The 16,685-nt window shown below is 40.1% G+C and overlaps 1 protein-coding gene across 1 annotated transcript in view; it reads left to right on the top strand.

Moving 5' to 3' along the window:
- LOC134656158 (cell adhesion molecule Dscam2-like) overlaps window positions 1–16,464 on the top strand; it is a 100,366-nt gene extending 83,902 nt beyond the window's left edge. Inside the window, exons 23-37 of the mRNA XM_063511682.1 lie at window positions 857–939; window positions 3,591–3,728; window positions 4,136–4,339; window positions 4,827–4,956; window positions 5,274–5,458; window positions 5,818–5,997; window positions 6,441–6,629; window positions 8,122–8,346; window positions 9,386–9,594; window positions 10,100–10,214; window positions 11,203–11,368; window positions 13,565–13,716; window positions 14,390–14,566; window positions 15,311–15,418; window positions 16,319–16,464. Of these exons, the coding sequence (XP_063367752.1) occupies window positions 857–939; window positions 3,591–3,728; window positions 4,136–4,339; window positions 4,827–4,956; window positions 5,274–5,458; window positions 5,818–5,997; window positions 6,441–6,629; window positions 8,122–8,346; window positions 9,386–9,594; window positions 10,100–10,214; window positions 11,203–11,368; window positions 13,565–13,716; window positions 14,390–14,566; window positions 15,311–15,418; window positions 16,319–16,452 (2,395 nt within the window). The 3' untranslated portion in view covers window positions 16,453–16,464. The remainder of the gene's footprint in view (window positions 1–856; window positions 940–3,590; window positions 3,729–4,135; window positions 4,340–4,826; window positions 4,957–5,273; window positions 5,459–5,817; window positions 5,998–6,440; window positions 6,630–8,121; window positions 8,347–9,385; window positions 9,595–10,099; window positions 10,215–11,202; window positions 11,369–13,564; window positions 13,717–14,389; window positions 14,567–15,310; window positions 15,419–16,318) is intronic.
- The last annotated feature ends 221 nt before the right edge of the window (window positions 16,465–16,685 follow it).

Raw genomic sequence — 16,685 nt, 5'->3', positions numbered from 1 at the left:
ACAATTTTTGCCTTGACTCGATCATTTAATAATTAAAGCCTGGCGTCCACTAGACTCGCCGAGGCGAATCGAATCGAATCGCAATAATTCGCCCCCTATATTTTCTATGCAACTGCGTCCATTGACGAATAGCCGCGGCACGCCGATTCAACTCTCCGCGCGTATTGCTCGTCAGTCGAATTTCTGCGGCTACGTGTTTCGACTCGACTCGGCGAGTCTAGTGGAATATAAAGACAAACTAAACTAAATGCATTATACTTATTACCTAATAGTTCGCGACCATTTGAGATAACCTGTATTTTAATATTTGAAAATTAAAGTCAAATGTGAACTCATTGAATTTTTAATTTTCAAATATGTTATTTTTTTCTCTTAAACCTTATTTTTATCTAGGTTTGAAATTTTTTGTGTGCGTGTGCAAGATTTTCTCACTTTATTCTTATCGTATTGTCATAACCCGATAACCTTAATTGTTCTTCTTGCTCTCGAATCTCTCGATAATGATTATAATGAAGAAAGTTATTTCTTAAGTCTGATAGTATTAGAGGCGAACTATATGTTATGTTTTTTTAGTAGGTATACTTAGCCTCTATAGTCGTCCACGAATAAAAAATTGCCAAGACACATGCAATATTATTCTTTCACAATAAAGAGTACGATATATAGGTAATGCAAAGCCTAATTCTTGATATAGGCTTCTGGGCAGCTATAATATAAAACAAAACCATTAGAACTATGGATACAAATAGGTTTCAACCTCCTTTATACACGAGAAGAGCGTCATTATTTAGTTTTCCAGTCTAATAATAACCCTTGAACTTTGTTTTTAGAAAAACAAATCGCTAATATGTTTTAGGTATTCCGTGAGCGTCAGAGCCTTTAACAGCGCTGGCGCTGGCCCAGCTACCGCGCCCGTCAATACGTTGACTCAAGAAAGTGGTAAGCACAGACTAGCTGTTAGACTCCGCATGGATACAAGTACAACGTTTATAGTTTTAGGTAGTCCGTGAGCGTGAGAGCTTTCAACGGCGCTGGCGCTGGTCCAGCCACCGCGTCCGTCAATACGTTGACTCAAGAAAGTGGTAAGCATAGACTAGCTGTTAGACTCCGCATGCATACAAGTACAACTTTTATAGTTTTAGGTATTCCGTGAGCGTGAGAGCTTTCAACAGCGCTGGCGCGGGTCCAGCCACCACGTCCGTCAATACGTTGACTCAAGAAAGTGGTAAGGACTAGCTGTTAGACTCCGCAGGCATACAAGTACAACGTTTATACCTAGTTTTTGTAGCAATAGAAAGAGCTTAGTTGAAGTAAAAATTAGGACTTTTATCGGGTAGGTAGGTACTTTAATAAGAAATCAATATGAAATAATCTCAAGTAGCATAATTTAACAATTCAGGTCCATACAATGTTATTTTTATTGGTCTTGTACTATGTACATACAGTGTACCATTTTATATTACAACAGCCTATTTAGAGTATTTAGGTACCCATATTTTTGTTGATGTTTGTAATTACACAGTTACACTGTTATTTTTGTTAACCTTTTGGACGCCAATGACCGATATATCCGCACCGTAGGTTCAACGCCAAAGACCGATTAATCGGTCACAGACCACAGAGCAACATAGACCTACGTGCATATGCATAAAGTTCAATTTCAGTTTTGACATTTCAATGACGTGGCGTCTGAGTGACAGCTTTTGTGTTTGACACGGCGTCGAAAAGGTTAATGTTTGTTATTACAGTTAGGGTACGGTACACTATGCAGTGATTAGCTCTTTAAATTACAGTTGTTGGCCTTTATTTCTGTATTAAAGTTTTCTAGGAACAATCTTTTAAGGGGGGCTTAGAAGTCACAAATGTAAACGCAACTGAAATGAGTTTCGTGCCATAAATTCTTAAATTTGTGTTAAATTTTATTTGTATAATAATCCAATATTATTATGGAATAATAACATCAATAAATTGCTCTGATAATTAGCTTAAGATAATTTATAAGTATGTTACGATTCATAAGTGCTTGTTGCTAGGCCTACATGAATAAAGTATATTTTGACTTTGACTTTGACAGACACTTACTTATAGGAGCGGTAATAAGCGGAAGTGATCTGGTGTTGGCAAGTGACGTGCGATTTATGGCTTCGGGAACTCTGCGGAATTGATTAATACTTTTGTAGCTTTTCTTGGGTTTTTCTTATGCGACTCGACCCAAATAACAAGCCTTTTGAAATTCGGCCAATTTTAATAATATCCAAAGTCTGACTTTTGAAAATACAGACACCTGGCAGCATAGACTAGGAATCCTCTAGACCGAGTTTAGAGCAATTATTTCATGAAACCGATGCTGCCAAAAATACGGGGGTGCGGGGGGACGAGGTGAGCGAATCCCGTGCCGTGATTGGTCCGTTCAAAGACACGGACCAATCACGGCACGGGATTCACTCGAAGATGGAGTAAAACTACCGTATAAGTGGCAGAGGGGGTAGCGTTACTATGCTCAGTCTAGAGGATTCCTAGTCTATGCCTGGCAGTAACCAAAGAATTGTATTTATTACCTACCAATTTGATTGTCCGTGCAGCGCGCTCACAAATGATAAGATTCTCGGGTCAGTTTGCGCTTACGCGAATCATGAACGGAAAGGTAACCTATATCAAAGGTATCATGAACAAAAAGTTAATAAATATTACCTTGATAGGTAGTATTTATTAATCTAACTTTGAGATTTGATTTTAATTATCTAAAAATCCGAATTTCCTCGACAAATCTTATTAAATTGTTTAGTTTTTACTTTATTGTTATCAAACTTGTTACCTATCATAGTTTTTGCTTTTAGCTTTTAGTTAATCACTAAGGAAGAACGGTGTGCCTTAACACATCAGGTATATACTTAAATAAAAAGGGGCACCGACCTGTATTTTGTTAAACATTGCTTGTTAGTGAATAAATAATTTTTCATTTCTGTTTTCATTTCATTTTTCAAATCTGAACTTACATCATCTCTGTTCTCTAGAGTAACTTTTGGAACAATACGTACTAATCTTCCATAATATTATCTCACCGCTGTGTTGTCGACAAAACCCAACAATGTTACAATCCAATGCAAAATCTTAAGAGGATTTCATGAGCAGGAAACTGCTTAACTCGGATTTAAGTGAATAGACAAGGAAAATGCTGCAAAATATTATAAAAGCGAGCATTTGGATTTATGTAGCGCGTCTAGCAATTATAATCTGAAAGGAATGTTAATTGTATAAAGGAAAGAGTTTCTACGAATTAACTTGAAATGAGTGCTGCAGTTAAACAGAGTTTAACTTATAATACAGTTAATTTTGCTTTAATAATCTAGCTTGTGTAAGTACAGTCAGCAGCAATAGTTGCTAAGCGGGCAAGGTGTTCAAAATGATTGTGACGCGACTTTATTATTGAGAGAATAAGAGCGCGTCAAGGTAATTTTGAACACCTCGCCGCTTAGCAACTTCTGCTGCTGACTGTACTTACATAGTAACAATTTGTGTACCTATCACAAATCGGTAAACACCAATAAAAATTGTAATTAAGAATAAAGGACACCAACATGTGTGTGCAGTGCCATCAGAAGGTCCCCGCGGCGTGCGCTGCCGCGCCGTATCCCCGCAGAGCCTGAAGGTGGAGTGGTCGCCACCGCCCGCGCACGCGCACCATGGCTCGTTGCTCGGATACAAGCTGCTATACCGCCCTGAGCATAGTGAGTATGAGGAAATGTATAACCTGTGTGCAGACTTGTACGAGAAACAATATTGAAATCATATTTTTTCTTCCCCATTGAAGTTAAACGCCATACCAGCTGCGATATCTGTTAATATTATAGTAGGAAGCGTTCAAGTGACTGTATACTTAAATGTGTTCTTTAACTGCACAATAACTCTGGGGCGCTAAATGGTTCATAAACGTGCGCGCAGTTTTATATAAAGTCCAGCAATAACTTAATCTTAATAAACTCGCACAAACTGCTTCCTTAATTACGCAATTCGAATAAACTGAACGCGATCACGCGAACACATTTCTCATTGGATATTAACCTTTGCATTTAACAAATAAACTTGAAACAATCTCAATATTCCAAGCTGAATGATGGCAGTTGTTTGTCGGCAGCGGCGGAGTGGCTGGAGTGGGAGGTGCGCGGGAGCGGCGGGGGCAATTCAGGGGCGGGAGCGGAGGTCAAGAGGGTAGCGGGCGTGGAGACGCTCCTGCTGGCGTTGAGGCCGTACACGAACTATACAATACAAGCGTTGGCGTATACTGGGGCCGGGGATGGTGTGCCGGCTCATCCTGTGCACTGTGTAACGCAACAAGATGGTAATTTTCTTGTAATACTTTTAAACAAAATTTGTATTAGGTAGTTAACGGTAAACATTTATGAAGTCATCAAATGTTATGTCAAAGAGGACTGTCAAAATATAAGTACGAATACATACAATCCCATTTTGATGGACTTAACTTAGACTTTTTTAGAAATATGTCTTTGCGCCACTTGCACCATTCCACTAACCCGGAGTTACCCGGGTTATTTTTAGCTTGTAAGATTTTTATTATTATATGTATGTTAGTTTGTAAGGTATAATGTATCTATGGGCCGTAGTTGCCTGATAATAAATGATATTTAATTTTATTTTATTTTATTTTATTTAAACCTGAAGTTACCATGGTTACCAGTACAATTTGACACTAAGTTAACGGTTTAACTGCTTAACCCTGGGTTAGTGGGATGGTGTATGTGGTCCTTAGACTTGTATGACACTTGTTGTAAATAAAGCTGCTAGCTGACTTAAGTGACTTGTTATAGCTCCAGGACCACCAGCTGCTGTGAAGGTCGTCGCAACGTCAGTGACTTCCCTAGCAATTAGTTGGTTACCTCCTAGTCGGCCTAATGGACCAGTGCTCTATTACACAGTGTTCTATCGTGAACTTGGCAGGTAAATACTTCTTTCGGGCTTAGGGATATTTTTACGCAGTTGAATAAAAAAAAAAACAAGTGAGTTTAGCGTGTTAGCAACATATGTGATTTGTTATGATAAAAAATAAATTGTACCTATCGTGAGTCCAGTTTATGAATCTGAACCCCTGTCGGGATATGATTTGGATTTTCTACTAAAGAAATTATGTGAAATAATGCGCTGCAGTTTCATGTCGTTCTTTGTGTTAATGAGAGTAAAGTTTTTAACACTAGTTCGTCACACTCGTAAGTTGATCACAAACACCATTCTGTTATGTTTCGAATTTTTTTAATCAGGGACAGGCCTCCGCAAACCACAACAGTGCAGGCTGAAGACAGTGATCCAATAGTGGGCTTGGGTGGCTCAGCCGAGTTGAGGTCCTTGTCCGAAGACGCCACATACGAGGCGTGGGTGGCCGCGCATTCTGTAGCTGGTGAGGGCGAGCCGTCCGCTCCTCAACCTGCAACTACTAGTTCTAGAGGTAAGTCCGTGGGTTCAGGTGGCTCAACTGAGTTGAAGTTCTAGTCCGAAGATGTCACGTACAAGGCGTGGGTGGCCACGCTGTCTGTGGCGGGCGAGGTAGAGCCATCTGCTCGTCAACTCGCAAGACTAAGAATCCCGTCATAACTGTTGAGTTTTGACCCGTTTCTCATAAAAATACATCTTCATATTTACATATAGAACACAACGAATTGAGCTGGGTACCATTGCCAGCACGGAGAGTCTTAGTTATTCCCGTTCAAGCTAAACAATCTTGTGATAAATAAAGTGGCCAAAATGCAATACATAATTTAGATTTTTTTATGAAAAGCTACATATAGGATCATTATTTGTATCCAGCGGGAGTACGTTTGCTCTCGTTCGGCGTGTGGGCACGAGTACAATGCGGCCATTCGCTGCGTTTGGCGTGCGTGTGGAGAGGAGAGCCGATGCCGCGCGCGCGGTGGCTGCGTGGAGACCGGCCCGTCACACACGACCCGAGGACGCATCTCACGCCGCATGGACATCTTGCTATACATGGTCAGTGCGGTATTTAGATAGTTCGGTAAGTCCAGTGCGCTCACATTAAGTGAGCGTGTCACCACAGTCTGCACATGAACTCCTCTTCAGATCCCCCACGCTCTTTGTAATATATGGCTCCTCTACACGATGGGCCAGCGCCGGCCACTCCAAGGGACGCAGCCATGCGGTAGAATGAGATAGCAATATCACTTGCTCCCTCTAACTCTAACGCATAAATGGGTCCCTTGGAGTGGCCGGCGCTGGCCCATCGTGTAGAGGAGCCATAAGGTGCGACGCTTTCTCAGCTCGAAAATATTTAGAGCTCTTGTGCGGAAAGCCATGTCTTAGTGCTTTTGAGTTCAGTCACAATATAAATGATTTTGCCTCATCACCATAACAATTTTTTGTGTTCAACGGTTGAGAACAATTTTACACTATTCTATTTCTTGAATTTACAACAGAAGTTGACGCATCAACCAGCGGCAACTATACATGCTCAGCGCGTAACGCCTTCGGCTCTGAAGAGGTGACGTACCGCGTGGAGTGTGCCGTCCCTCCGGCTGCGCCAGCGCTGTTCCTCGACCATGCGGCGCACAGGGAAGCTAAGCTCACGTGGCGGACCACACACCACCCTGCTGCGCCCCCACATGGCAAGTACACAAGCACCTTGGGGCCGGTTGCACCAAACCGTCCGCCAATGTTCGTTAAAATTTGAATGAAAATATCTGCTGCCACCATATTTGACGTTATTCAAGTCGGTGATTTTGCCTGGCCCCGTTTGTACTCGATTCAGTTCAGTAGATTATTTAAAGTCAACCGAAACTTACATAATATAATACAGGTACACAGAAAATTCTACGTTTTTGTGTGGTCCGATTCTACATAGTCATGACACTCATGACACAGTGTTTCAGTATGAAATAAAACAAAACCTACTGGGCATTCATCGTATAGAAAAGAAACCTCGACACGAAAAGAATTAAAACACAAAACCAGGTCTACTTGACGGCGATGCCAAAATTTAATTCTAAATTGCTTCTAAAGTTTTAATAATATGCTAAAAATACACCTATCAGCTTTACATTTTTAACGATTTCAATATGGGAAAACTGACGATTCTCGTCAATATCACGGTTGAAAACCGCAAGTCAGAAATTTTAGCCTCCAATACTTTAGTTGACAATAACGCTCGACGCTCTATCCTTGTACCAAGCCCCAATTTAAGCACGTCAACTCACTTGGCGGATTACGGCCGCCGTCTGCGACTCGCTCCTATACGTGATTGTGTTACTATGCCAAACGGAAATTATCCAGATGACTGTGCCGATTTAGCCTGTTAGTGTTCTACTTTTAAAGTCTTTAAAGGGCCTATGTTCTGAACGATGTTAGACTAATATTATCATTATTATCAATGTGTCATTCCAACCAGAGTGATCCAAATGGGTCAATAGAGAGAAAAATTACTAACAAATTTCATACTGACCATTAGTATGAAATTTGTTAAGCGTTTCACCGTCATAATTCTATCTAAAGTGTCATTCAATAGAACTTGCTAACTATGTTGTAAACAAAAGTTACTAGTAATTTGACATTCAGTGTCAATTTTAGTATGGCGGTTTGTTTACATAGTTAGCAACTTCTATTGAATGACACTTTAATCTACTAATTAGTCTAATTACCTAAATGATTTAATCATTCTTAAAGCGAACAGAATTGCTTTTGTTTTATTTCGTTCGATTTTAAAACAAAACAAATTCTATTCTATTTTCTAATTAAATAACATTGCTGCCCGTGAATCGAAGCCTTTCAAATCTGCAATACAGGTGCTCCTTACCTTGGTATTGAAATTGATAGTTTGCCAGTAATAGGTAGATATTTCTATGGAACTTTGTGCAATGAGAACTTTCTGTTTCCCGAAATCGGTAACCGGAACCTTTGTTTATTCATCACGCTTATTACTTTTGGATTATATATAGGCACAGACAATCCAACCTCTAGACATAGCATAGTCGCGCTACCCCCTCTGCCACACATACGGTAGCGTTACTCCATCATCGAGTCAATCCCGTGCCGTGATTGGCCTAAGCTCAGTCTAGAGGTTGGATTGTCAGTGTATATAGGTAATAACAGTTTTACTTTTAGGTTTTACCATATGGTGGGTGCGAGTTCGTGATGACAGCGTGGACAGCTTAGAAGCTAGTTCAAGAGTAGAAGAAGAGAGGAAGCTAGAAGCTGGTGGAGAGGCATCCAGCGTGATGCTCAGGTCTTTGTCGTGTGGGGCGTCGTATTCAGTGCGCGCGGTGGCGCATTCGAGAGCGGGGCCGTCGCCACCGTCGGCGCCTTTATTGGTCAAGACGAAACCACCAGGTTAGGATACTTTTAGAGTTAGATCAAGATGTTTGACTTTTATGAAATTATGACGTATAAAAAATGACACTTTCGCAGTCTGTGCTGTCAAAATTGTTACAGAGTTATCTTGGTCAAACTCCTATTGAAAAATACATTTTGTCCCATTGTGCCTGCACCACCGAAAAAAAGTGCTATGGCCGGTTCTGTATTATGTCTTGTGGCGCCCATAATTCAACCTTCAAACCCAATTATATTTATAGGGCATGGATGTACATATTACTTTACAAAAGTTATTAGTTAAAATTGTATGGTTTAGATATGTACCTAATCTCAAGTAAATATAAATAACTATTTTTTTCTGAAGGTTACTTGTAGGTACATCAACTTTGCATACCTACCCAGAGAAGAAACTAGCTTCTATTCGGATAAGGCTTTGGTTAAGTGCATTCACTTAGTGTCAAGGTCTAAACTTAGCTAGAAATTAACTAAGGCGTCCGAAAGTCTTTAACTTGGATTAACTGCTAATGTCTGCGAACACCGACTTTGTCGTAAAAACTCAAATGGATGAAAGCTATAAGACAAGCATAAACTAATTTTGAAATACCTACCTGTACAGCGAGCTTTAAAAGTGCATGGACATTTTATGAATGAATTGCATCCATAATGTGTACATGCAATCTTACAGCTCGTTGTACATTTCAGATTTAATAATGTTAGAAATTGCCTCTACATTTGCTGCTTTAATCACCTGCTCACCCGTGCCCGTATCTACGAATTATTCGGTCCATAGAGTCATGATGACGACTTTGAAATGATTGAAGAATCTTATAAAACAATATTATAACCATATCATATCATTTTTCATTTCTCCACTACCTAAAGGTTGTCTGGAAGAGATCGCTCTTTAGCGATAAGACCGCCTGTTGTTTACTTCTGTCTTCATGTATTGTTTCCATGTACATTTATTCTGAGGTTGTGCAATAATATAATATAATAAATAATAAGAGGATTTGTATTGTATTGTATTGTATAACCTTACAAAACATGTGTTCCCTAGTGTTAGTATGGGAGGGAGGGGGAGACCGGCGCGATCAAGAGGAGGGCGCCGAAGCGGCGATATGGAGCAACAGCAGTGCCCTCGCGTTAGATGCTAGAAGGGCCGTGCGGTGCAATGCGCGCCTAGTGAGACTGCAGTGGCGACGGGCTGACGCCGGCGCAGCGTTGTGGACTGACGCCGATCTCACGTCGCTACATCATCATAGGGAGGTAAGCTACTCCGAGTATTAAGCACGATTAATGCAGTGCCAGCTATACTCGTATGTGTTGGCAAACACAGCAATAGAAAGTTTCTTGCATTGGGCGCTAGAAGGGCCGTGTGGTGTAATGTGTGTAGTTAGGCTGCACGCCGGTGCAACGTCGTGGACGAATGCTGAACTTGCGTCACTTACGGAAAGGATTTTTGGGAGGTAAGAGTACCTACGAGTACAGAAATAGACTGCTGTGACCTCGTATATGCAGAAAGGGATGTGAGTCTCGTGAAATTGCTATAATTAATGGGCCAACGCGGGTGTAGCTGGGGTGTTATCAACAGATGTTGATCTAACTCGCCCCATCTTCGTAGATAGATTTGCAATTTGAGACAATCAAGAAAAGAGACTGACATACTGCTATGCAATTTCAACTCATTAAGATCACACTGAATCTGGATTATATCCTTTACTGATTAGTTAGTAGGAAGGTATAATAAATGATTGATTATATTTTTGGGCAGGTGGTCATCGGTGGTCTAACAGCGGGCGCGTGGTATGCCCTTCGGCTGTGGACGTCTACGGAGTCATCGAGACACCAAGCCATAATCTACGCTGCAACTACTACCCACGCTGGAGGTACTTACACATGACTATATAATCCTAAATTTCGCATTTCGCATTATCACAGGCCGAGCGCGAAAGTCAAGGATTCGGGAGCCGGGGCACCTGGCGCAGGGATGTGAGGAGCAATCGGGGTTAATATCGCTTCCTCATACTTTGTGTAGGAACTTTAGCTTCAAGTAGGTACTAAATTCTATTCATTGTCCCAAATCACAGCTTTTACAAAGCACACCGTCCAGAATACGTGCTTATTTCTGTATTAAAGTTTGTAAGTACGTTGTTTAGAGATTAAATTTAAGTTGGCCATACCAGCACTCAAACTTTCGACCTTAACTCGCGACACATTTCCGATTGTTTTGACACCGTCCTGCTTGTCTGGGCGGTTCAGCAAAGTTACAAGTTGCAGTGAAGTTAAATTGTTCGGTTTAAAGCTCTTACAAGTTTTCTCTCAATGACATAAACAGTATAGGTACAGGTTGCTTCCTGTAACAGGAGCAATAAATTAAACTGTAGGCTGTACTCCTCAAACTGACCAACATTTGTTCAGCAACTTTTGAAAATAACTCATGTTTTGATTTTTATTACACTTTAAAGTTTATTCTAAGACGCAATGTATTGCAAATTTTGTTATGTTTAAAGCGTGACAAGCAACGTCAAACACACTGATGTCAGCGTACATCGAAAGCAATATTTATTTTGTATGAAAAAGAGGAAGTCTAAAGGATTCATAATTTTTAAAAGTTGCTGAAAAAATTTTGGTCAGTTTGAGGAGTACAGCCTTTAGTTTAATTTATTGCTCTTGTTACAGGAAGCACCCTGTATACTGGCGCGGATAACGGGAAACAGTGATTTTTTCCTATGGCGGTTACGTCTGTACCTAATGCGTAGTGGGGCAGAATTTTAATACTGTAATTGCCTCATTTAAGTACCTATATTTACTCGTAGAATATTTTTTTTGTTGAATCATGGGACGTCGATTATAAATTTAACATTATTTCCTCAGAGCGTCTTCGACGACCAGTAGCCTTCCAATCAGAAGGCAGCTCAGTAGGGACCGTTGGAAGCAACGCCGAGGCCGAGCGGGTACTCGGAGCAGTATCGCTGGCCTTTGCAGCACTGGCTGCTGTCGCTGTCACGGCATTGATACTAGTCCTGCTGGCTAAGCGAAGGTAAGACTAACGACTAGTGGCATTTCAAGAAGGTAGCTCGGCAGGAACGGTTGGAGAAACGCCGAAGCTGAATGGGTACTGGCTGTTGCGGCAAACTGGCCAGTAGTGAGTAGGTAAGCAATTAATATATAACTATATTGTAGACTGAGTCTAACAGGCAGCGGCATCTTCGGAGTTGAATAATTAAAACGACGAACTTGCCACGATAAAATATTATGTCATTTTAATCCGTTAAACTACATCGCAGTACATTTCGTTAAGTTTATCGTTATAATATTATTTCTTTAAACTATGAACATTCCCACAATGAGAGCTCCTTTTAACTTGAATGGTATAGAATTGTGCTCTCTCCTTATAATCGCCAACTCAGTTAAACCTAACTTCAGATACGATTCAACTTTACTAACCTGAGAGCGATTTGTGCCCCGAATGTATCCAATGCTGGCAGTAACCGGAATAATAGCTCGCTTATATCAGACGGCAGTTGGGTAAGCTTGAACAATACTGTACCTATAGTCCTGTAGCTTAAGTTTGCAGAGCAAACAAAGCCTGCCTGCTGCAGTTAAGTTATGCACCTTAACAATCCTTTTATGTTTTCGGCTTCAATAACATTAAGGGTCGGTTGCACCAAACTGTTCGTATCGTTAAAGAGTTCGCAAATTTTTTATGTATGGAAAGTTTCATAGTAAAGCACCGGGGCGCGCCGGCTGACGATGATCAGTCTGTCAAATGTGGTTGGTGCTACTGGCCCTAAATATGATTTTTTCCCCTAATCTCCATGAATGGTATTCTCGAAATAAAATAAATTTCTAAAAATAGATCGGTAACAGCAAAAATATACACTTTTTTTAAGTTTAATTATAGTTTACTGGGCAATGTCCCTCCCCTTTGTTTTTCCATCCGGACATGTCAGTTACTTAATTCTACCATTTCGTTTGAATGCATTCAACTCGTTTCTTCCCACCTTTTCTTTTCGGCCTTCTGGACCTCTTTTCAAGGTACTTACGGCAGATATCGCTCTACAAACGGTGAATTCTGCGAAATGAAATAAGGAGTTAACCTACTTACTACTGCAGTGGCAGTTAAGGTAAACTAGGTATGCTTTTATAGGATTAAAAGTCGTTTAAAAATAGTTACATTGGTAAGTACACTTCAGGTACAAATCTCTGAAAAGGTGCATACGCTACTACACTGCTGCTGCAGCGGAAATGAAACTCGCAAAAGGCAACACGTCATACCAGAGACAAGAATAAAATATAGACAATAAAGAGCGCTAATCTATATCATGTAGCCCATGTAGGCATCAAAAATAACATTAAGTAGGTATATTATGAAAAAAAAATATTAGGTATACTATTAAGTACTACGCTCTTATTTCGTCACCATTAAACTATTATGTAGGACGAACAAAACATTCCCTGATATACCACATTCTACAATGACAGTTCGATTGGACAATGTACTACCTAATTCGTTTGCAGTTGCACTAAAGTGACAATTTGAATGGGCAGATAACACAGCTTATGGCATTATTAACATTTTATAAACTCTAATAAGCCGTTTATATAATGTTAAGTCGTTAATCTAACCTTTGTTTTGACATTACGATTGTTAGAAAGATACAAACTTTAACAGAGTTTTGCTAATCTTTATGAACAAAAGGGTGTCTTTACTATTAGCTCGTCTTTCGCCACACTACGCTAGTGTGCACAGGCATTTGCATCCAGTAAAGCGCAAATGAACGCCAGCTCTGTTGTCATTTGTTTTGTTCGCGCTACATTTTACATGAAAAAAAGTAAGTTTATTGACCGAACGCGTTTTACTAACGAAGTTACCAGTGGATTTTATTAACTTTTTCAGGACTAAAGTCAATATTGTACTTTTTTCTTGTGCAGTAATCGTATGCCTTTTAGTTAATTAATGTACCTACCTACTGTTCAATTACTTTTATGAGATTACTATTTAATAAGTAGGTACTTAATTATATTTTTTTCGGTTAACCTTAATCAAACCAGACGCCAACACCACACTATCGGTGTTAGTATAAGGCCTGTTTCAGCAACGGGCAACAATTATATGTCCAAATATTACACGATAAACCGAGTTAAACCGTACGCTTGTATGAAATTATGTCGGCCCCTTCCAACATCACATGTTTAACATATTTGTAATTAAAAAATATGCATACTTGTCTAGTACCCTGTGGCCATGCGGCGGAGCAGTGGATGAAGAAACGCGCCGCTGCAGCCACTCTGTCGCCAGTACCGACAAATCAGTGTGCCCTGAACAGCAGAACATGCGCAACTGTCAGCACGACTACAAGCACGACAAGCTGTCTCCGGCCTCGGGTTCGTATGTCTATCTATCTAATACCTTTAAACGAGCAATTCTTGTATATTTATTTATATGTTGTCAAAGGTTGTCTGGAAGAGATCGCTCTTAAGCGATAAGACCGCCTCTTGTTACCTCTATTGTCTTTGTTTATGTTACTGTACATTTATTGTAAACTACGAGTTTGGTGAGGTGTGCAATAAAGAGTATTGTATTGTATTGTATATGTATTTGCTCTATGGGGGTTTTCGGGGGCGAAAAAAATCGATCTAGTTAGGTTTTATCTCTGGGAAAACGCGCATTTTTGAGTTTTTATATGTTTTCCGAGCAAATATCGATCTCCTAGATATTACTAGGTATGTCTATACAGCACTGTATGTCTAATAAGTCTAACACACTTGTATCTTTTACCATCTTCCAATCCAAATCAATCCCAACATATATACAATACAGTACAATCTCACTAATCCGGCACTAACGGTGACACAAGAGAGCCGGATTACTGGAAGTTAAAGCAAATCTGCATATTATTGATGTGTTTTTTAGCATGTCGTAGAAATAAATTTTACTAAAATACTAAATTCAAACAAAATTCTACTGTTGTACTCCAATTTTTGTGCCGGATTACTGGGTATACCGGACCATCGAAGTGCCGTATTATCGAGATTTCACTGTATTTTGCTCACACAGATGTATACGAAATAAGCCCATACGCAACTTTCGCTGTCGGGGGCGAAACAGCAGCGACACTGGACCACACATTACAGTTCCGGACCTTCGGTCATCGCGACAACGATGCTCCTCCCCACAGGCCGTGCAGGAAGCATCCGCAGAGGCACCGGGATCGGGCTGAGGGTAAGACGTATGGTAGGTATCCTGACGGTTGTGTTAGCCCTAGTTAGTAACTAGCAACTGAGTAAGCATAGTTTTTTATCACTTTCGAAAGGGTCGTTGCTAGTAGGTACATATTTCTGTTTTGGTTACAAAATATATATGTTACAGTAAAACTTGAAAAACGCATGATTATGTCATGACCACGTTTCATTTTTATCTCGTGTACCTACGCGTGCATCTCGTGCATCTTCAGGAGTCATTTCAGAGGCTTAACGACCAAGGGAGGCCTTCTACCTTAACAAATTCTACATTTATAATTCTTTTCAGTTCTATGTTTTGATTACTAGGAGGGTTGACTGTCATTTTCAATATCAATAGGTATTGACGAAACGATTAAAAATTATTGAAGGACATTACAATTTTTGAACTTGTGTTACCGCGAAAATCAAAGTTCGTAAATTTCGAGCATCTACTCGTATCTCTGTAACTCTGATTACGCTTTTATTGGAGTAAAAGTACCCACTTATTTGTTAAACTGTTTATACGACAACGGTTTCACTCACTTGAATTTTTAATCGCTATTGGCGACATGTTTCGGGCCCTTCGGGGGTCCATCCTCAGGCTCGACTGCCGCCCGCCTGACTCGCTCGTTGCGCGCGCGCTGACAGGGCGGGGGCGGGGGGCGCGGTTCACTCCGCATCCGGAGTTGTCACGTGAAGGTGTAGGTGACTTAATTTATTATTTGTTCTAAATAGATGCATGTTATCTGTATAACAGTCGAGAAGCACCACTCGGACTGCGAACTGCAGCAGCTCAGTCGCTACGAGAAGGTGCGGCCGAGACACTGCGCTGGCACATCCTACTGCGTGCCCCTCGCACACCATGGTAATTACATTTTATAAACACATACGCCTTTTTTTTCAATTTATTTGGGACAAAAAACAGTAACACACAGGGTTAAGACTCAGAAATAGACTACAAAGGATAATAAAGTGTGAGACCAACAACATCATCCACAGATTACTAGATTACCTACTGATGAATCTAAAATATATAGCGCTAGGTAACCTTGACCAAAACATTAAATTATGTTTCTTTCTTAACTTCAATTACCTACTTAGGTACTAATCATTTCTAACTAACGTAAATCAGCTTGGAAAATATTTATTAATGGCTTAATAATAATGGCTTGGGCAAATATGCAGGTTCAAACAATAAAAGAAACGTTGCTCGAAAAATGGTCCATAATATTTCAAGACTTGTATGAAAAGCTAAAGCTTAGTAAAATTATTAAACAACAACCAGAACAGAAGGCTTCTTCGACAACAAAGCATGGAATATTTAATACGCTTTATGAATCTCTTTAGAGCTCTTATAAGTGACAATTAAAATCGTGTCAGATACTTTTGCACGCTTCGGTGTGCATGATTTTATTGCAGGAGGTACAAGACAATGAGTAGGTATTTCATCAAAATGACCAAATGAGCGTGAGTAGCGTGACACAAACAATAGCAATAATCAATCATGCTGGCGGATAAGCAACATTTTATTAAAGAGATATTTTACGATAAATTTTATCTGCGCCATAATTTTATGCATTAAAGGTTTTATCGCGTTGATTAAGAGGATTTCATCCAGCATTGTGCATGAATACTATAAATATAATTAAAAAGGTTTGCATGCTCACATTTACCTGAATTTATTCTATTGTTTTTGCATTTTGCGTTTTATATTTATGAGTAAAATCTCTTCTTACATTAATATAACTATTATTAGGCGGTGCAGGCAGCGCTGGCGGAGGCGGCAGCGGAGGCGGAGGCGGCAGCGGAGGCGGATTTTCAGAAGTGTATGCCGGGGACTCCAGCGCCGAGTCCGGACCTGGCTCACTCTCTCCACGTACCCATCACGAGCACAGCTAGCGTGAAGGCTACAAACAATGCATATCGCATGATAAACAAGTTAAATTAAAATAAAAGTAGTTCCCAACACAACTAAGAAACACATCTAGAGGCGTGTCTGATTGTAATAGCTGGTTCTGAATTTCAAATATGGCTAGGTAAATTAACCCAATATTAACGTCATTTTAGTACTTGCCAACATTTTTTTTTGCGAGTCTGAAAATATTAAATTACATATGATGACATTGTAAAAA

The sequence above is a fragment of the Cydia amplana genome, chromosome 17 (genome assembly GCF_948474715.1).
Source record: "Cydia amplana chromosome 17, ilCydAmpl1.1, whole genome shotgun sequence".
Taxonomy (NCBI): Eukaryota; Metazoa; Arthropoda; class Insecta; order Lepidoptera; family Tortricidae; genus Cydia; species Cydia amplana.
Note: the sequence above shows the minus strand (reverse complement) of the source record. Positions and strands in the feature narration are given on the sequence as shown.